The sequence below is a fragment of the Podospora pseudopauciseta genome (genome assembly GCF_035222475.1).
Source record: "Podospora pseudopauciseta strain CBS 411.78 chromosome 5 map unlocalized CBS411.78m_5.2, whole genome shotgun sequence".
NCBI lineage: Eukaryota > Fungi > Ascomycota > Sordariomycetes > Sordariales > Podosporaceae > Podospora > Podospora pseudopauciseta.
This window is the reverse complement of record NW_026946666.1, coordinates 1,640,567-1,659,033: the sequence shown is the minus strand read 5'-3', so window position 1 is coordinate 1,659,033 and position 18,467 is coordinate 1,640,567. Positions and strand designations below refer to the sequence as shown.

Genomic DNA, 18,467 nt, shown 5'->3' with positions numbered 1-18,467 from the left:
CCCTTGATGGCAAAAGGGGCTTCGTTGTTTACTTGCCCAAGTAAACATTGTGGGGGTGATGTGCCGTTCAACGGAGGTGGCTCCTCACTACCAAGCCCCAAAGGGAACCGTCAATGATTCGGAGACCCCTGTATTAAGGATGCGGAGGATGCCGTCGGATGATGGTCTGCCCAGCGCTGTCCGCAGCGATGAGCTCCCGATATGTGTTGATACCAAGCAAAATGTTGCTAAACCAGAAATTGAAACAGATAGGAAATAAAGAAAGCTGTTGAACTCTAGAATGGCGGTTCTTTGTCCTCAAATATACACCTCTGAGCTTTTTGATCCCGAATGGGTCGTGCCGTTGCCGAATTTTTGACAGGAATAGGAAGATCAAATGCCAGTCGCGACACAACGAGAGCCGTGGGCAGCTGACAGTGCAAGGACATCAGCACGACTGTCAAGATCCCCTCTGAGACATTTGTGCGCACGGTGCGAGAAAAAAAGCCCACGTTTGCAGCTACTACTGCATGGAGTTGCCCACAGCCGGAAAAGGTCCCGACCCCATTCCACAACATCAACCAGACCTCGACCACAGGGGGGGAGGCCATTGACAGCGGAGAGAGATGGCCAAATGTCATCACCACTATGCCAGAATGTCAATATCAGTCCATCTACCTACACGTCAAACATGCTACTTCATGTCGTGCAACATCGTGTTCCGGTGGCTTTGGACCGTCGACTAGTCGTTTTGTTTACTGCAGCATCACAACATCCCGCCCGCTCTGCTGGATCCCACATTTGACCCAATACGAGAAACCTGACCAATGCCGCATGCGTCAGTTACTATCGGCCCGGACGACAACTCCTCCGAGCTGTCAGGCCCCGTGAGCCGGATTGAAGATGCCGGGCGTGAATGACCTCTCTGATATCCCACTGACCACTACCGTGGTTGATAGGGACCAGCTCCAGCAGGCAGTCCACCTCCAAGAGCCCCTCCCCTCCTTTCACCACGGAGTGATTATTGTCGACTTTGACCCCAACATGAGACTTCAAGATGTGCTGCTCGCCGCTGTCATAGCGCGAGTGTACGGAAATCCGGACCCCCTATCCGAAGCCAAACTCGAGACGCCTGCTGGGGGATTCGATTGGGATCCTGCCGAGGCTGACCCTGTTGACCATGGGGGATATACCAGCAGCTGGCATCACAAGCTTCACAGTCGTGATGAGGCGTCACACCGTGGATTGACGTTCCATCCTGAGGGCGCACCGGGCAACTTTCGATGTCACTATCCACAGCTTGACCCTGAGATTTGGGAGTCATGCAACAGGGCAAACTCTCGGACGTGTTGGTTGAGAATGAAGAGGCCGGACAGTGAGGGGAGAATTTACGGTTATGATATTCACACCAACTGTGTGTATTATGCCCGGGTGTGATTTTGTGAGACGAAAACAGACGCTGACATGAGTACACGCAGATGAGGTTGCTGCGCCCACTGGCGTCTCGCGATACGTACGGTCGCCCCTGATCGTTGGCATGAATCTTACTAACTTCGATAGTACACTATTGATGTTGCGACTGGAGTGATCTACCCAGATGGCTTCCCGAAACAAGCATTGTTGTTCAACGGCACCTACCCAGGACCTCGTCTCGAGGCATGCTGGGGTGATGAACTCGTCATCACTGTCAAGAACTCCCTCCCCAACATGGGCACCCAGATCCACTGGCACGGAATCCGACAACTGTTCACCAACGACATGGACGGGGTTGCCGTCACTCAGTGTCCCATTGCCCGAGGCCACACCTTCCAGTACAAGTTCAGGGTGCTCCAATACGGGTCGGCGTGGTACCACAGCCATTATTCACTTCAATACAGCGACGGTCTCTGTGGTCCTCTTGTTATCCATGGCCCTGCCAGTGCCAACTATGATGTCGAGGCTGAGCAGACGTTGATGGTGTCTGACTGGGTGCGTGACAGTGCCTTCAGCGAGTTCCATCAAGAAAAGACCAACGAAATTGCAAAGGCAAACGTCAAGATGGACACGTTCCTCCTGAACGGAAAGGCAGGCATGAATGCAGTTGGTGGACCGGGAAACTCACCAAGAGACGTTGAAGCCTACAGCGTGACACGGTTCACCTCTGGCAAGAAACACCGTCTCCGTCTCATCAACAGCGGATCCGGCGCCACCTTTGTCGTCTCCATCGACGACCACCAGTTCACCGTCATCGCCAACGATCTTGTTCCTATCCGGCCCTACACCACCGACCGCTTGGTCATTGCCGTAGGCCAACGCTTCGACGTCATCGTCGACGGCCAAAGAGAAGGCACAGGCAACTACTGGCTCCGCGCCCAACCCGCCGACGGCTGCAACGCCTTCAAAAAGGGAGTGTTCAACTCGACCGCCGGCGCCAACACGACCTACCCCCTAGACACCCGCGTAGGCATCATCAGCTACCCGTCCCTCCGCTCCCTCGCCCTCCCCGCCAGCCTCTCAACCACCACCGACTTCTCCTGCCTAGACGCCCAATCCTCCATGGTCCCCGTAGTCCCCTGGACCATCGCCCGCGAGCCCCTCAACCCTTTGTCTCTCTCCACCTTCTACAACGCGCGCCAGACAGTCCCCGACCAAACCCTAGGCCAGTCAGGCAACTACTCCCACTGGCTCTTACGCTTAGACCCCAACATAGAACACCAAACCGGCAAGTCGATGCACTCCCCCTTCTGGCTCGACTTCTCCAACCCAACCCTCCTCAACCTCACCGGCGCGGCCGCAAACCCAAGCTACAACATCGTCTACTACCCTTACCGTCGCGAAGGGTTCATCTACATGATCATTGACTCCTCCCTCCTCCCAGGGACTCACCCCTCCCAACTAGGGTCACAGATCGTCCCCAACAGGGGTGCGCACCCGATGCACTGGCACGGGACAGATGTTGTCATCTTGGGGCAGTCAAACGAACGGTTCGATCCTGTGACGAGCCCGGGGACGTGGAATTATGAGAACCCGCCTAGGAGGGATACGGTTGTTGTTCCGGGGGGTGGCGGGTATGTAGCTGTTGCTTTTCGGCCGGACAATCCGGGGGTTTGGCTTGTTCATTGCCATATCAGCTGGCATGCTAGTAGTGGGTTGGCGTTGCAGATGGTGATTCAGGGGGAGGGGGGGGTGGACGGGGGGATTTATGGGGTTTTGGGGAGGAGGGCGGTGGATAGGCTTGTTGGGGGGTGTGAGGAGTGGGAGGGGGATTTGGGGAGGGGGGACTTGGAAGAGATGGTGGAGAAGGATGATTCAGGGATTTGAGGAGGGGGTTGGGAAGGACGGTTATATATTGTAATAGTGTTCATGTGTGCTTGTTATGTTGGTTTAGTGGTTTGTTTCTTGGGGAAGGGCAAGGGGTAATAGTATCGAATCATGGCTTTGAAGAGTAGTAATGGTAACTTTTAGTCTTTACATGTTAACTCTATTTGATGGTGTGCGGTGGTGGTGGTGGTGGTGGTGGCTTTCCCGGTGTGTTTTGCTCCTGGTGTATCAACTGGGGAGATTACAGTGGTCGTATCAGGTGAGTTCTTCGTCGTTTCTGGTGTATCAAGCGGAGAAACTGGGTTCGGTGTCGGGGATGGTGGCTTCTGACCCATCTCTAGAGTCTCTGATGGTGAAGCGGGAGTCACCGCAACAACCTCAGCGTCGTCTATGTTCATGATGGGCACATCCTGGATCTTTTTTGTAAAGCATACACCCACCGCTGACGCAGGCGTATGATGCCGGACAGCAGCCTCCTGCCACGCCATGTTGGCTGTGAACCATCGGGAAACACGACAGCTCTTACCTCCCACCGTCTCAGGGCAAGCTCCATACCCGCCTTTATCCGGACATGATTGACGTATATCCCCCCACGGTACGATCGAGGCAGGTCTGTCGAAAAAGCAACGGTCATCCCTCCCCCCAGGTCCTCCACAGATCAATCCGACGGGACAACACCCAGGGAAATCTCCCCCGCAGTCAAAACAACTCGGCAGACCACAGGCGTTGGGGAGAGCGGCAGTGGTAGAGGAGGTCTGGGTGGAACTTGCGCTTGCCTGAAGAGTAGCCGTACGCGGTATGAAGAAATTCCACCAGCGCCCTGTTACTCGTGTCAACCAGCACCTCAATCGCCCGGAAATCCCATGATGTAATTGGGGTAGCGGTGGTCATTTTGGGTGTGCACTGATGGGTAAGGCAGATAAAACCAAGGCCATCCAGCGAAATGGCTCAAACTGCCCTTTGTACCATCCTGTTCCCTCAGACCAGGCAGGCAGAACAGCGCGAGAGAGGGTTGTGTGCCAAGTCTTGTTGGTTCTGTACTCGAGGCTTGTGTGACTGAATATCGATTACTTCCTATATCAAAGAGTGCAACCTTTATCTAAGCGATTGGTTCCCTTGAGGGTATTGATGCAAGGTATCTCGAGGGAGTGTTGGTGCTGCGTAGCCAGGTAAATTGCTGGGGGCTGTGCTGATAGTGCGGCTCTATTAGTGTTCGAAAAGACTTTTCAACTGCTCTGTTGAACACTAGGTCTGTACCATCTTTGGAGGGATATCCGCGTCTTTCTCCTTCTCAGATACTACCCCGTAAGATGGAGGCAGCTCCCGGGACCTTACATGACGTATCCTCCAACTCTCACGCTTCTGTTTTGATGTCGTTGCAAGCCATCTCGTGCGTGTATCGCTCCGTGTCCGCCTCAAACACCCTCCGTGTGTCTACTTCGTACACATCAGACTTTTCCGCCAGCTCAACAATGGACTTCTCAGCCAGTTCCGCTGCAGGGCTACCTTTGCTGTCGCCGTCCTCCTTTCTGTTTCGTCGCTGTCGTCGAACAAAGAAGAACAGCCCCGCAATGATCATCAGGCCAACCGCAACGCAAGAAACAACAATTCCCACAATAATCCCCGTCCCTAAGCCTCCTTTCGGTTCCGTATCGATACCTGTTGGAAGCCTGGAAATCGTGTATGTCCCCTCGAGAAGAGGGCTGGTAGTGGTCCCTTCGAAGAAAGGATCGGTAGTCATCATAGGAGCCGCATTGAAAAGACGGGTGAGAGACACCTGTATATCCGGCGGATAAGAGTAGTCCATCACAAAAATCGAGGGTGTTGTCCCAGCCTCGACACTCCCGTATGACACCCAGCTGGTGAGTGTTTTCTGAACCTTGTGCGTGAGCATGCAGCTGCCGTCCAGGCAGGCGTAGGAGGAAGGGCAACAGCCTCCTGCGGATGGAAACTGTAAGCAAGTCCACCTAGGTAGGTAATCACCAGCGTCAAGCTTACCTCCCGCCTCCTCATCACATTGCCCATACCCCAACAGCCCGAAGCATCTCCCAGTAAAATCCACGTTGGTCGACGGAGTGCTGGGGATGATGCACCGATCCATCTCTTCGGCACAGGCATACCCCGTGGGACAGCATCCTTCACTTTCGTAGCTCCCACACTGGTAATACCCCGTTACCAGCGCGCTACAGGCGATCCTCTGGGAAGTTGTTTCGGCGAACGGGAAAGGAGCAGTAGTCGTAGCGCCTGTCGTGGTGGCGGTTCCGAGGTCGGCGGGCGTCATCTTTTGGAACAGGCAGATATATGCACGAAATCACTGAATATCAGGAGAAAACAGATTGAGTTTGCCATTGGTATCTGCCTCGCCCTGCCCCCCCTAATACCGCGCTTAGAGAACACCGACGGAGATTTGAAAAGATGGCACGCCAAGCGACGGGATTCGAAGATGAGGGGTGGTCATTGGCTCGTTTGAAGCGATGCTACCTCGACGCGTGGGAATCATCGCGTCTGAAACTGCGAAACAATGGTAACGATCTATTGAAGTTGATATCTTGGAGGTTAAGCATCTAAACAAGGGTTAGGGCTGAAGCAGCAAACAACGCTTGACAGGGGGTTGGTTGTATTCCAGACATTCGATGCCAAGCAATACCCGATTTGTGACATCTCACACTACACAATCACCTTCGTATTAGAGAACTCGATCGAACAAGACCTTTCTCCAAGTAGCCAAAGACATCAACGGTTGAGGTGGTTGGGAGGGAGCCGAACAGGGGCCCTTGTCCAACAAACCGATGATCAGGGCTTTCACCGCTCCGCGGTTTGGGATCACTTCAGCAGCAAAAATTCCACCACATCACGAGGTCACAAAACCTGGTGTTTTCCTCTCCAACTCCTTTGCAAGCAGATGCCGCCTCACAACTTCTCTGGGGGTTACCCAGGCTAAGATTTGGCGCACTGTTCAACTTGCACAGCAGCAAGGGAGGGACTCCTAAGCAGACAATGTCCTGATGACCTCGTCATAGCCCTTACAAAGAGCTCCAAGTGTGAAAATTTTGCACCTTCACCTGATGCCCCTGCCGAGGATTTGCCATCCAGCCACTGGTGGTTCCAGATCCACGATGGGGCTCGTCAATCGTGGTCCAATTCCTTGGTTTCTTCAAGCCTGTCATTGGAGCTTCTGTTCATGGTCGGGTTCAAGTCGGGTACATCCGCATGGGCTGGTGTCAGGGGGGAACCTCCAATTCGGTCGACTTGCACGTCAGCCGCCACTGTGCCCGGTTGGCTAGAATTGCGGCTCTCACAAGGGTTTTTTGCTGACGATGGTGACTTCCCCCCCCCGAAGTCCTGATTCAGGAAGCATGTGACCCATTAATGACACCCTGGTACCCAGCGCTGCGGATATGGCGGCTCTTCCCGGGGCTAGCTGTGGTTGGGGCGGGGGATTTGTTCCTAGGATACCAAAGTACCGGTTTCGGGGCTAGAGTAAAAGACAGGGGGGGCGTGTTGTTCAGCACCAAGCCACGATCGAGGGATGGACTCATGGAAGAACGACCGGACACAACTAGTGTCAGGAGACTAGCCAGGCCAAGGCTGTAAGAAAGGAAAGAAAAAAAACCATGGAGGACTTGCCGTATGGAATATATACTTCCGCCGGCAACAAGGAAGGAGACTTTACAGCCGGTGACGAGCCTGCTCTTTCTGTTGTTCAATTAAAACTCACCTTGACAGTCACCATATTATTTGTGTCATCGCTATGGAAAGCACGGCCTCAAAGCAGCTACCACAGACGACAAAGGGCAACATGACGCAGCCACGACCGTTGTCGACCTTCTCGTCGGCCTCCACCCATGTCGATATCCTTACCCCCATTACTCCCCCAACGATCACCCCCTCCCTAACCCTCAGCACCACCCTCGCGCCTCCTGTGGACCCAGAAAACGGCGTGTCAACAAAGGAGATGATAGTAGACTCGCCACCAGAAGGTGGCCTGCAAGCGTGGTTGACAGTTGCTGGATCCTTCTGCATCACCACAGCCGTGTACGGATTGAGCAACTCTGTCGGTGTCATCCAACCCTACTGGGCCCAGCACCATCTGTCCTCCTTTCCGATCCAAGACATCGCCTGGATCTCAGGCGCCAACATCTTCCTGTGTTTGTTTCTGGGCGTCCAGGTCGGCCCATGGTTTGACCGGTTCGGTCCGAGATGGCTGCTGATGGCGGGTAGTCTGGTGTACTTAGCTGGACTTGTCGGGCTAGGCTTCCTGCCAGAAGAGAGCGATGTCCATGTCAGACAGGGCGTGCGAGCTCCGGGTGTCATGTATGGTCTTTTGATGCTTCTTTGGGCTATCGTCATGGGTTCGGGGGCGGCTTTATGCTGCACTGTTGCTCTCTCTGTTCTCGCGCACTGGTTCGAAAAGAAGAGGGGGTTGGCGGCAGGGATTGTCTTTGTTGGTAGCAGCGTTGGGGGTGCTGCTTTTCCGTTGGTGTTGAGGACCACGCTGCCCAAGTTGGGATGGGCATGGAGCATGAGGATCCTGGCTCTCATTGTGGCATCGCTGTTGAGTATCGGGAACATCCTGATCAAGGGTCGCATCAAGGGTCGACGGGGGTCGGGGGCGATCAACTTTGCATGTTTTCGAGATGCTAGCTTTCTGTGGACGACTGTTGGTTGCTTCAGTATGTGCCTTCTCGACTTTGGACTGTGGTTTACTTGCTAACATGTGGCCAACAGTGAACCAGTTCATTCTGATCGCGGGATTGGGTATGGTCCCGACATGGGCTCTCGCAAAAGGATTCGAAGAGCAATCGACTTTTGTGATAGTCGCCGTGATGAGTGGGTGAGTGTGGCCTGGCATGTTGAATACCACCCCCCCACCCCCAGAAATATCAGCTAACGCGACGACAGAGGCTCAGGAGTTGGGCGGCTGGTGGCGGGTGCCATCTCGGACAAGATTGGCCGGTTCAACACCATGATCTTGACCACCATCTTCTCCATCATCACAACATTTGCCGTCTGGATGTTGGTGGAAACGGACAGGATGTGGCTAATCTACCTGTTCGCAGCCCTCTTCGGCTTCGGCACCGGTTGTGTCATCAGCATCGGGCCGATCTGTGTTGGGCAGTACGTGCTCCCTCAACTTGAAGAGCACGGGCAACAACTTTGCTGACTGACATCCTAGACTCACTGTTCCCAGCAAGTTTGGGCAGTACTACGGTACAAGTTACAGCGTGGTCAGCTTTTCGTAAGTCTAGAAGCCTGATCTCAGACTCCAAATGAGAACACCTGTACTGACTGGGGCAAAAGATCGTTGCTTTCCATTCCTCTGAGTGCCTCGATCCTCGAGAACCTAGGCACAGAGGGTTTTGTCCTTGTTTTTGGTGCAGTGTTAATTTCGGCGTTGGCAGCGTTTTCGTTGGCGAGGTTCACAATCCAGGGCTGTGCGTGGCGCTGGAAAGACGTGGTATGACGTTTGGTTGTTGACCGTGATTTATTTTTGTTGTCTGTGATAAAGGGAAGGGATGCCGTTGAAGAAGAGATATGGAAAAGGAGAAAAGATAAGATGGCTTGGCATGAAGATGATGATGAGACGGAAGTTTTTTCCCGAATGCCTCTGGAGTTGGGCCTACCCAGGTAGCTTCCATTTTTGCGTGCCGCCCTGCCTCGCCTCACCAAAGCCACGGAAGCAAAGGTGAGGAATGTGAGCTAGGTAAGTAAATATTTTCTGTCTCCAGACCATGGTTCTCCATCATGAAATTGGCGTCGACTTCCAAGCCTAGGCCAGACAGAATTGCTAACAACGTCATCCCGAGACCTGCATATCAGAATCGAGACATGCGTTGGATAAAGAAAGGGTCTGGATCAGTGCCCTCGCACCGGATGACACCTAGGTGCCTCGGCACTTCTCTCCTCAGCCACATTCCCTACCAGCCAACAAACACATATCTCAGCGATCACATCAGAGGCCTGGACATGATGGAAGTTAGCGAGGCAAACACCACATACATGGAGCGGGTTATCGGGTACCACTCCATCTCGGGCGCTTGTATAAACATGAGCACCTTATAGTGGGCAGCATGCCCGATCTACTATCAAAGCCGCAATGATAAACGTAATAGGGAGTCGATGATGGCTCTGTCGCATTTATCCTAAACCGCTAACCAATGTAACCTCGCGACTGTGGACCGTCACCGGGGGGCTCCTCCATTTGGAAGGTCGCTGCTCGGTAGTTCTATGCACGATGCCGTTAGTTGCCCTAACTGCCAGTCTCCGACGTTCAACAGGGCAAGTCTTGGCCGACTTTCCCAATGCTTGGATGGCCCCCCTCCCCCCCCCCAGACCAGCCCCTGACCCCCTGCTACCCCCGCGCCTCTCATGCGACCACATGCCCTGACGGACAATGACGAATCGACGACGGCCTTCCTACTTTGGTAGGTGAGACACCAGCATGTTATCGAGACCTGAGCGATTTCCAGGTTCTCGAACACTCACCACCTGCACCAGTTCAAACTGCAACGACTGTTCAAAATGTTAAATAACTGGAAAGTTCACCCCCTTTCTTCTTCACAACGCCCAGCCTTTCTAGCCAGGTCTGGATTGCTAGGCGTTCAACCTTTCCGGATTCAACATGAAACAGTTTGTGCCAGCCGCCGCCGTGGTGGCGCTCCAGGTCACCGCGTCTCTCGCGGAGGAGCTACTGCCCGTTCAGATCAGGGCTCCCAGCCCAGCACACTTCTCCGATCTCGTGGCCAACAACACGCTCGATTTCGGCTGCAGGCCCATCGCCCATCCCACCAGCGATGGCAAGTTTGAGCTCCAGGCTCTCCTCACCAGAGACCAGATCAGCTGGCTTCACGGCGAGTACAGCTCGGACGAGGCCATCACCGTCCAGGAGACTGCCCTCGACAAGCGCCAAACCTCGGGCAAAGCCCCCATCGGCACCGGCGATCGCTTCAGCGGCGGCTCCGTGACCCCCTCGGGCCTCGGAACCAAAGCCAGCACGGCCAGCATCGCCAGCATCCTCAACGTCAACGAGATTAACTCTGCGCTCACCGGCCTCGCAAACGCCTACCCGGGCGCCTTCTTCAAGTACAACCTCCCCTACACCACCTTCCAAGGCCGCACCTCGGTCGCCGCCTACACCGGAGCCGGTCCCGACACGTCAAAGTACCGGCTCTACCTCTCGGCTGGCATGCACGCCCGCGAGCGCGGCGGGCCCGACAACCTCCTCTACTGGGTTTCTGACCTCCTCGCGGCGAACAAGTCCGGGTCTGGGCTGACCTACGGCAAAAAGACGTACACCAACGCCCAGGTAAAGTCTGTGCTCAGCGCGGGGATTGTCCTCTTCCCGCTCGTCAACCCAGACGGCGTGGTCTACGACCAGTCGTCTGGTTCTCTCTGGCGCAAGAACAGGAACACCCGCTCTGGCTCGTCGGGCGCGTCGGTGGGCGTTGATCTCAACCGCAACTTCAACTTCCTCTGGAACTTTCGCAAGTTCTTCTCTTCGTCCGTCTCCCCTGCTTCTACAAGCCCTAGCTCGGAGGCGTTTTACGGCACCGCTCCCGAGTCAGAGCAGGAGACCAAGAACCACGTCTCCGTCTATGACAAGTTCCCCGGCATCAGATGGTTCATGGACATTCACTCTGCCGCGGGGACGATTTTGTATTCTTGGGGGGATGACGTGAATCAGTCGACGGATCCAAAGATGAACTTTTTGAACTCGACGTATGATGGGAAGAGGGGGGTGACGGGGGATAGTGTGTACAAGGAGTACATCCCTGCCGCGGACGCGACTGCCATCAAGAGGGCGGCGGATGCCACCGTGGCGGGTATGAAGGGTGTGGGTTCGAGGAGCTATGTTAGCCAGCAGGCGGTGGGGCTGTATCCCACCTCGGGGGCGAGTGATGATTATGCTTTTAGCAGGTTTTGGGCTGAGCCGGGGGTGAGTAAGGTTTATGGGTTCACGATGGAGTTTGGGTACTCGACCAATTTTTATCCGACGACGGCCGAGTTCAACAATAATATTCGGGATACGAATGCTGGGTTTATGGAGTGGGCGTTGACTGCTATTGCTGTCGGGTTGTAGTGAGGGAGGAGGGTTGTATATAAGATGGGGCGGTATATATTTGTAAAGGATGAATGAGAACATGAATTGAACATGAGCATGGCGGTGGCACGGACGAAGTGTGATAATGTTCAGGTTGGATCCCCTCATGAAATCAGTGAATTGAGTGCTCATTGAACCATTGAATCCCACGCTGAAAGATTACCCCCAAGGTGACGCTGCAAACTCTAGACTCGTCTACAGGAGCCCCCGCCCTCAAATGACCTCTTGCGATGATCAGACCATTCCTATCCCCTAACCAGAACTCCCAAAAACAAAACCCAACCTCGATCCCAAACAGATAGACCCCCCTCACGGTCAATAATACACCCTCTCCCTCTCCCTCTCCCTCTCCCTCTCCCTCCCCATCCTCCGTTCCCTCTCCCCCCTTCTCTCCCCCTCATAACCCTCACTCTCCTCCCTCCCCCCCTTGGAAGCATGCCACCCATCCCAATAATACTGACACCTCTCATCTGGACACCCCGGATACCTCCGAAAGTTATCAGTGTACTTTCTCTCCGTAATCGCCCTATTATTCTCCCGCCCAGGCACAAAGCCGCAGTGTCGACTATGACCTAGAATTCTCTATGTCAGCCTTTCCTGTTCCGCTACCTCTACCTACCTACCTTCCCTGGGGGAGGGAGGTTGGGCTGAGGTGAACTGACATCTAACAACCTTGATCTTGATAAAATGCCCGCACGGCTCAAAATGCAGCCTGACCTGTCGGCACATTTCCCCTCGAGAGCATCACCTGTGATAGGTCGGTTGGTGGTGTTAATCGTGTCTGTTGGATGATTATCCAATGACGTTTTTGACGCGGGGTTCCGCTGCTGAGAAGTTGGCTGAAATCCCCCTATCTCGTTCTCCTCATCTAAAAGAGGAGTTGCAAACAGAGAGATAACAGTGAAGATTATCTCTCGCAAAGATTCCCTAGGGGTTTTTTTGGGGGATTTTTTTCTTTTTTTTTTTCTTTTTGAAAAGATCAAAGCGGGCTCAGCAGGCGGCGGTTCGGGAATCGGCTCTGTGTGTTTGTGTGTGAGGTGCGTGTGCACAATGCTCATGTGGATCCCCCACCTTATGACACACGATGCCCCCTCCCTCCCTCCTCCTCCGTGCCTCCTCGCCAATTTATCACAGTCACACACGCGCCGCAACACATGATGGGCGGAGGGGAGGGGAGGGGAGGGGGCTGTTTACATCGCCCCCAAAAGGTCACGCGGGGTCAACATCATCACAAAACATAACATCCAACACCACTCAGTTTTGTTTATTGTAGGATAGGTAAAAAGCAGGCTACCCTTCTATTCATTTTGCTGCTCGCCGCGCGCCAATTACTAATCTTTTTTCTTCTACCAATAAAACCACATCATCATCAACAACAAACGCTAAAAAAAAAAAAAAAAAAACCAACACGCCCATTGCATTGCCATGAAATTCAAGATATCTTCCATCCACCGGCTTGCCTTTTTTTATACAACGCTGCCAACACACACACTCCACCTATTCATCATCGTCATAACCCCCGCTGGCAGCAGGCGTCTCCGCCGTGAAGGGGGCCGGCGTCGGAGCACCATAGTATCCCGAGCCGGAAGCACCAGGAGTGGGCGCAGTGGCAGCAGGTGTTGGCGCTGTGTCCCCGCCCCATCCACCTGCCCACACGCCCGGAGTGGGAGCGCTGATGGGCGCCGGCGTTGGTGCCGTGTAGGCGCCCGGAGTCGGAGCACTGAACGCTCCCGGCGTGGGCGCACCGAGACCAGCGCCGGGCGTGGGCGCGTCGTACGAGTTGCCGCTGGCTCCGGGAGTGTATCCCCAGTCGGCACCGCCACTCGCAGCAGGGGTTGGTGCCGAAAGACCGCCGCCATAAGCAGGAGTCTTGGAGCCCCAGGTGTCGCCGCTGCCGCTTCCACCGTAGGCGGGTGTCTTGGATCCGTGGCCAAAGCCGTCATGGGCAGGTGTCTTGGAGCCAGAGTTCCACGCCGGGGTGCGCCCGCCGCTGCCGCCGTAAGCCGTGGCCCCTCCATAGGCAGTCCGGTTGCCGTCGTATGGGTTGGCAGTCCGAGAGCCGTCTTGCCAGGCAGGTGTTCGTGCGCCAGAGGCATTGCTGCTCCAGGCAGGTGTACGAGAGGAAGCTAGGTAATTTATTAGTGCGTGTGTTGACATCGTCAAGGAACAAGACTTACATGATGCACCGCCCCAAGCTGGGGTACGGCCGCCGGCCCCAGAGGCCATTGGGGTTCTACCACCGGGCCAGTCTCCTCTACCACCACCACCACCACCACCAAACCCACCACGTCCAGAACCACCAAACCCGCCCCCACCGCGTCCGCCACGGGAGTAGATGTCAATTGGCTTACCAGTGACCTTGTCCTTGAAGGCAAGGTCCGCCTTGGGCACGGTAATAATCTTGCTCTTGGTGTGGAGCTCAACACGCGCGTGGGTATCCGTGGTATCCTTGACGATACCCAGCAAACCCTTGTATCCACCCCTCCTGATAGTGACAGTCTGGTTGATGGCACGGTCCGGACCGAAGCTCTTTGGTGCTGCCATGCGGTTGTTCTCGGCAGGGCTTCGCTTCATGGCCGGGTTCATGGCAGTCAAGTCAGGACCACCGCCGCTGTTGATGCGACCACCCTTGGCCGCGATGGTGTTGACGTTGCCGGCACGTGTGACAAAAACGCCGGCATTCTCGTTGGTCGTGTTGGTGTGTAAGAAGATGAAAGAGCGATGAATGTGAATGATTTTACCCTGCCGTTGTTGACCACCGTACTCACGGACAACATCATCCAGACGAATCTCGGAGCCGCTCCTGTCAGCAGCCACGGCAGTTCTCCTCTTTGGGAGCTTGTTGGTAATCTGAGAAGGCATAACCTGCCTCACCTCTCCATTCTGGTCAAGCACCCCCACTGACTCACGGTCAACCTTGACGATGCAGCCAACAGTCGTCGCATCCAGCTGCACCAGATCAAGGAGGGAGTACTGGCCAAGCGATCCCTGTCCTCCAATATCACTGGCGGCGCGGAGGTCCTTGCTGAATACTGTGACCTCGTTGTTGGTCTGATCCGTGAGCAGGGTGACACGATCCTGCGAGATGTTGACCACCATGCCCACCTCGTCACGGAAACGGCTGCCGCCGATGACCTTGACGTGGTCACCAATCTTGAACAGCTTGCGAAGACCTTTGTTGGGCACCTCGATGGTCTGCCCAGAGAGGTTTCCTTCCGTGACTCTGAGTGTCACTATGTCACCGCGAACATCGACGGCTTTGCCAACCACTCCGCGCTGTTCGCCCTCGTACACTTCGATCACATCTCCGGGGACATAAGCAACGTTGGAGCTGCTGTCTTTCAAGCTGGCAGCAAGAGCCTTGAGGTCAAGGTTCTCTGTGCCATCCTCGGAACCACCGGCGAACCGTGTGACCTCTTCGAGCGTGGGGTTTACATCCTTGACATCGAGTAGCTGAATCTTGATATCTTTGACTTGGAACCCATTCTCAAATTCGTCACCCATAAATGTCCACGAGTTCGTCTGTGGGTTGCCCTGGAGATGTCGTGGGTTCTTTTTCCTGGCCTCGGCTTCGCTGAAGAGCCGCTGGGGTGGGCGGGGTCCAGGGATGCCGGGACGCTTGCGCTTGCCATCTGGACCGATGCCATCCTCTCTTACACCATAGTCCAGACGGGGAATGAACCTAACTCTAGCTTCCAGTCCATTCTCGGTGACGTCGAGAACCTGGGCGAGATCTCCAGCGTGCTTCGCAGGCCTCTTCATGCGCACCCAGGCACCAGGTGTCAGGCTCGGGGTCTTGATGACGCGCAAGAGATCGGGCATGTCCTTGATCGGAACCAGATCCATCTTGGTGCGAGGGTACACGTTGAGAATGCCGTCCAAAGAGAGCAGGATATCGTTTTGGCGGAGCGCCTCGATGTAAACGTAACCCTTCATGACGGAATTGGGCCCGGCACGCTCAAAGGCAGCAGTGATGGGCAGCTCATTCTTGGTACCAAGTCTCTCCTCAACACGGCGGATGATGGAGAAGACAACCTCGCGCTCCTTGCCTTCCTTGCACCTAACGGCCCAGATGCCGGGGTCATTGACGCTGGGAAGAAGCAGGCGCTTGGGCACAATGGCCATGTCACTGTATCCTCTGGTGGGCGCACGTTTGCCATAACGCTCACGCAGGATCTCGGCTTGCTTTTCGGCGTCGAGGCTGGCCTCCAGCTCGCGTCTCCGGTCGAGGTCACGATGTCTCCTGTCGTCGTTCATGCCGCCGCTGTCGGCGATATCGTCAGGGTGGGCATTGTCGATGAAGTCCTCGATCTCCTCGCCATCTCTGTCGTCGGCTTCGTCTTCGTCTTCATCGTCGACCTCGGCTTCGATATCGAACAGATTGCCCACACCGGCAGGCTTGCGACGCTTCCTGCGGTGGCTCTGCGCGATCCAAGTCAGCAATTGGAAAGAGAAGCGAAGCGGGATGCAGACTCACATGCTGCACGTCATCCTCATCTTCTTCGTCCTCTTCGTCCTCCTCGTCATCTTCATCGCCATCTCGGTGACCACCGCCCTCCTCATCGTCTTCCTCCTCTTCATCATCCTCGCCGCCACCACCATCATCATCATCATCATCATCATCATCATCAGCGGCGATGCGCGGACGCTTGGTGGCGCGACCCGAGGGGCGTTCATCTTCGTCTTCATCTTCATCGTGATCCCCATCGGCTACCGGGCTGCTACTGCGATGGTCGTTCTTACGGGACACGCGGGGGCTGCTGTCGTTGGCATCCTGTTCCTCATCCGACAGGTCGGCTGGGGCCGGGTTGAAGTTGTCGTCTTCTGACTCGGAGTCGCCTCCGTAGTGGTTGTCGGCCATGGTGGGAATTCGGAATTCGCAATTGGTTATCTGGCAATTCGGATGCTGCTGAGGCGGCGAATCGCCAGAGACAAGCTGCGCGGTGTGAGCAGCAGGAGAGTGCTGGGGAGTTGGGTTTGTTGTAGAGGGGAAAGTTTCGTTTGGCAGGCGGACAAAAGACCGCTGCTGTCCTCGAGGCGCAACAACTGAATGATGGAGCTTGCAGGCTGCGTAGCGCGCCGCGCTAGTGCTGTTTGAGAATCCCGGTCGGGCTCGGCGCCAGCAACAGCTTTTCTCCGTTGTGGCCTGTGCGCTCTTTCTTTGACTGTCGTCGCTCTCTGAAACTCATCAAACATTCAAGCGGCACTGGTTTTCTTTGGGAATTAAGAAAAATATGATGTTTGAGAATTAAAATCTTAAGAACGAGGGAGTGGTTAGCAAATGAGTATTTAGGGAAATGTTGTCCACGAATGCTCGACTGACACATTCCTTCTCTCCGCAAACTAGCCAGTCCATTCTTTGGGGGGCTCAACATGAAGTATCACTCCTGTCTACGATTTTTTTTACGCTCCTTGGCCAGGTAACTACGAGGCACTTACCTGGCTGCACAAGTTAAGGTGGAACGACGGCTGCTTAATTACAAGTTGCAGGGTTCGAAAGTTGATGTGATGAACTGTCTCTCGCGTCATAGCAGCATAGATTGCCTTCTGGACAGAGCTCTGGGCACGGGTTGTGGGGACAATACTAGCAACGACATAAGACAGCATCTCACTACATACAAGAGATGTCAGAACACTGAATATTTGACTCTGGAACAAGAACGATCAAGTACACAAATCACAAAATCACACCCCAGCGCCTACCACCCGCCCCAACAACCCAGCTCGTATACCAAAAACCACCAAATCAAAACCGGAACGCGCAATTGCCAAAGACCCGACCCGCTTTGTTTCCCTTCAACCTCCTATCTTCACACTTCCTTGAACACAACCCCCACTCCAGAACCCCTCCACCCCCCTCACCTTGGGCGTCAACGGCGGCGAGGGCGGATTCGACCTCACCTCCACAACAGGAACCTCGCTCTCCGCCGTCACCACCCTCTCCACCCCACCCCCATCCCCTACCGTGACAAAGCTCCCTTCGCTCATCGGCCTCTCTTCCGACATGAACCGCAAGTCAGCCTCATCCAAATCATCCAGCAAAGCCGACATCCGCTTCGGTCTGGGAACAGGCAAGTTTCTCGGGAGAGAAGGCCGGCCAGCTGCCATGCGGCGGTACTGTTGCGTCAGGGCAGAAACAGAGCTAAGACGGACTTGTTCAGAGCAAAGATAAACTTCTCGAAGAGGGAGAGGTTGCGGTTGGTGGTGAGGGTCAAGGGAGGAACTGATTGTGTGGCAGAGGTGGCGTATCTTGGATTGGAGGAGGGAGAGGTTGGTGTGGAGGGTTTGGCAGGTTCGATCTGGATTGGGATGGATCAGATATTCTACCCTTACGCGGAAACAAACAAACAAACAAAAAAAGCCACGGACCGTCGCCGGCTGCAAACTCGGGACCGATGAGAGTAAAGCCGATTTGATAGGTAGACTGAATCCGGTAGCTGGACATGTCAAGAGAGGTGCCCACGGCGCATTTGATCGGGCGGACCCGGGCGGCGGCGGGGTGGAAGCGGTGGGTGCTGGTGCTTGTGTGGTAGCTGTTTGATGCTTGTTGCCTCTGTAGCCAAGTATTGTAAAAGTCCAGGCCGGCTTCGAATGCAGAGGCGAGGCGCTCGACAAGGCCGTCCACCCTCGCCAGCTCGACCTCATCAGCAGCATCAAGCGTGGGAGTGGTGGTGGTGGTAATAGTAGCTGCCAGGGCTTCTGACATGATTGCTACCAATTTGCGTAAGAGGGGAAGGACAGCCATCGGCATGGCAGACAAAGAATTTGAGCCACATGAGAGGGCTGGTCTCTTATCTCTCGAGCCGTTTCGCGGGTGCTGCTGCTGCTGCTGCAGGGCTTATCTCGATGTCCCCCAAGATAGGTAGCCATGCAGGAAGTGGAAGTGGCGTCGAATGGGGGAGCGCGACACGAATCTGGACCTAATTTCTGCCTTGGAAAGCATGATCGGAGGTCGCTTTGGCGGAGTGGTTAACGCGCGCCCCTGCTAAGGGCGTTCCCTCGGGAGCGTAGGTTCGAATCCTGCAGGCGACGATGTTTTTTGTGCCCCTCATCTTTCTTTCTTATTTATTGGATAACGGGCCCACCC

General features: G+C 55.0%; 7 protein-coding genes and 1 non-coding gene across 8 annotated transcripts; 3 read left to right on the top strand and 5 right to left on the bottom strand.

Moving 5' to 3' along the window:
- Positions 1 to 555: 555 nt before the first annotated feature.
- QC763_504140 (uncharacterized protein) lies at positions 556 to 3,279 on the top strand (the record flags this gene model as incomplete). The annotated part of the gene is made up of 3 exons (XM_062913006.1): positions 556 to 1,393; positions 1,458 to 1,492; positions 1,540 to 3,279. The coding sequence occupies exons 1-3, from the start codon at positions 883 to 885 to the stop codon at positions 3,277 to 3,279; spliced, it is 2,286 nt and encodes a 761-aa protein (XP_062764250.1). The 5' UTR covers positions 556 to 882.
- Positions 3,280 to 3,688: 409 nt separating this feature from the next.
- On the bottom strand, positions 3,689 to 6,039 carry QC763_504135 (uncharacterized protein). The gene is made up of 2 exons (XM_062913005.1): positions 5,278 to 6,039; positions 3,689 to 5,217 (listed from the first exon to the last, which is right to left on the bottom strand). Exons 1-2 carry the CDS (start codon positions 5,558 to 5,560, stop codon positions 4,634 to 4,636), a joined length of 867 nt encoding a protein of 288 aa, XP_062764249.1. The 5' UTR covers positions 5,561 to 6,039; the 3' UTR covers positions 3,689 to 4,633.
- QC763_504130 (uncharacterized protein) lies at positions 5,814 to 8,968 on the top strand. The gene is made up of 3 exons (XM_062913004.1): positions 5,814 to 7,977; positions 8,182 to 8,397; positions 8,456 to 8,968. Exons 1-3 carry the CDS (start codon positions 7,031 to 7,033, stop codon positions 8,520 to 8,522), a joined length of 1,230 nt encoding a protein of 409 aa, XP_062764248.1. The 5' UTR covers positions 5,814 to 7,030; the 3' UTR covers positions 8,523 to 8,968.
- Positions 8,969 to 9,901: 933 nt separating this feature from the next.
- QC763_504120 (uncharacterized protein) lies at positions 9,902 to 11,359 on the top strand (the record flags this gene model as incomplete). Its single annotated transcript, XM_062913003.1, has 1 exon — positions 9,902 to 11,359. The coding sequence occupies one exon, from the start codon at positions 9,902 to 9,904 to the stop codon at positions 11,357 to 11,359; it is 1,458 nt and encodes a 485-aa protein (XP_062764247.1).
- An 81-nt stretch (positions 11,360 to 11,440) lies between these two features.
- Positions 11,441 to 12,109, bottom strand: QC763_0084380 (uncharacterized protein; the record flags this gene model as incomplete). Its single annotated transcript, XM_062906172.1, has 2 exons — positions 11,441 to 11,952; positions 12,043 to 12,109. The coding sequence occupies 2 exons, from the start codon at positions 12,107 to 12,109 to the stop codon at positions 11,696 to 11,698; spliced, it is 324 nt and encodes a 107-aa protein (XP_062764246.1). The 3' UTR covers positions 11,441 to 11,695.
- A 768-nt stretch (positions 12,110 to 12,877) lies between these two features.
- On the bottom strand, positions 12,878 to 16,565 carry SPT5 (transcription elongation factor spt5; the record flags this gene model as incomplete). Its single annotated transcript, XM_062913002.1, is given in 4 exon segments — positions 12,878 to 13,506; positions 13,558 to 15,802; positions 15,858 to 15,973; positions 15,986 to 16,565. 4 exon segments carry the CDS (start codon positions 16,239 to 16,241, stop codon positions 12,878 to 12,880), a joined length of 3,246 nt encoding a protein of 1,081 aa, XP_062764245.1. The 5' UTR covers positions 16,242 to 16,565.
- A 544-nt stretch (positions 16,566 to 17,109) lies between these two features.
- QC763_504107 (uncharacterized protein) lies at positions 17,110 to 18,406 on the bottom strand. The gene is made up of 2 exons (XM_062913001.1): positions 17,750 to 18,406; positions 17,110 to 17,679 (listed from the first exon to the last, which is right to left on the bottom strand). Exons 1-2 carry the CDS (start codon positions 18,129 to 18,131, stop codon positions 17,177 to 17,179), a joined length of 885 nt encoding a protein of 294 aa, XP_062764244.1. The 5' UTR covers positions 18,132 to 18,406; the 3' UTR covers positions 17,110 to 17,176.
- On the bottom strand, positions 18,332 to 18,412 carry QC763_0084350. Its single transcript has one exon. It is a non-coding gene; the product is annotated as a tRNA-Ser (tRNA).
- Positions 18,413 to 18,467: the final 55 nt, after the last annotated feature.

Coding starts and splice junctions, on each gene's coding strand:
- QC763_504107 (XM_062913001.1), bottom strand. CDS start 18,131: ATGCCGATGGCTGTCCTTCCCCTCTTACGCAAATTGGTAGCAATCATG. Junction 17,680..17,749: donor CGAGTTTGCAGCCGGCGACG/GTCCGTGGCTTT, acceptor ATCCCAATCCAG/ATCGAACCTGCCAAACCCTC.
- QC763_504135 (XM_062913005.1), bottom strand. CDS start 5,560: ATGACGCCCGCCGACCTCGGAACCGCCACCACGACAGGCGCTACGACT. Junction 5,218..5,277: donor ATGTGATGAGGAGGCGGGAG/GTAAGCTTGACG, acceptor TTCCATCCGCAG/GAGGCTGTTGCCCTTCCTCC.
- QC763_504130 (XM_062913004.1), top strand. CDS start 7,031: ATGGAAAGCACGGCCTCAAAGCAGCTACCACAGACGACAAAGGGCAAC. Junction 7,978..8,181: donor TGCCTTCTCGACTTTGGACT/GTGGTTTACTTG, acceptor ACGCGACGACAG/AGGCTCAGGAGTTGGGCGGC. Junction 8,398..8,455: donor GGGCCGATCTGTGTTGGGCA/GTACGTGCTCCC, acceptor CTGACATCCTAG/ACTCACTGTTCCCAGCAAGT.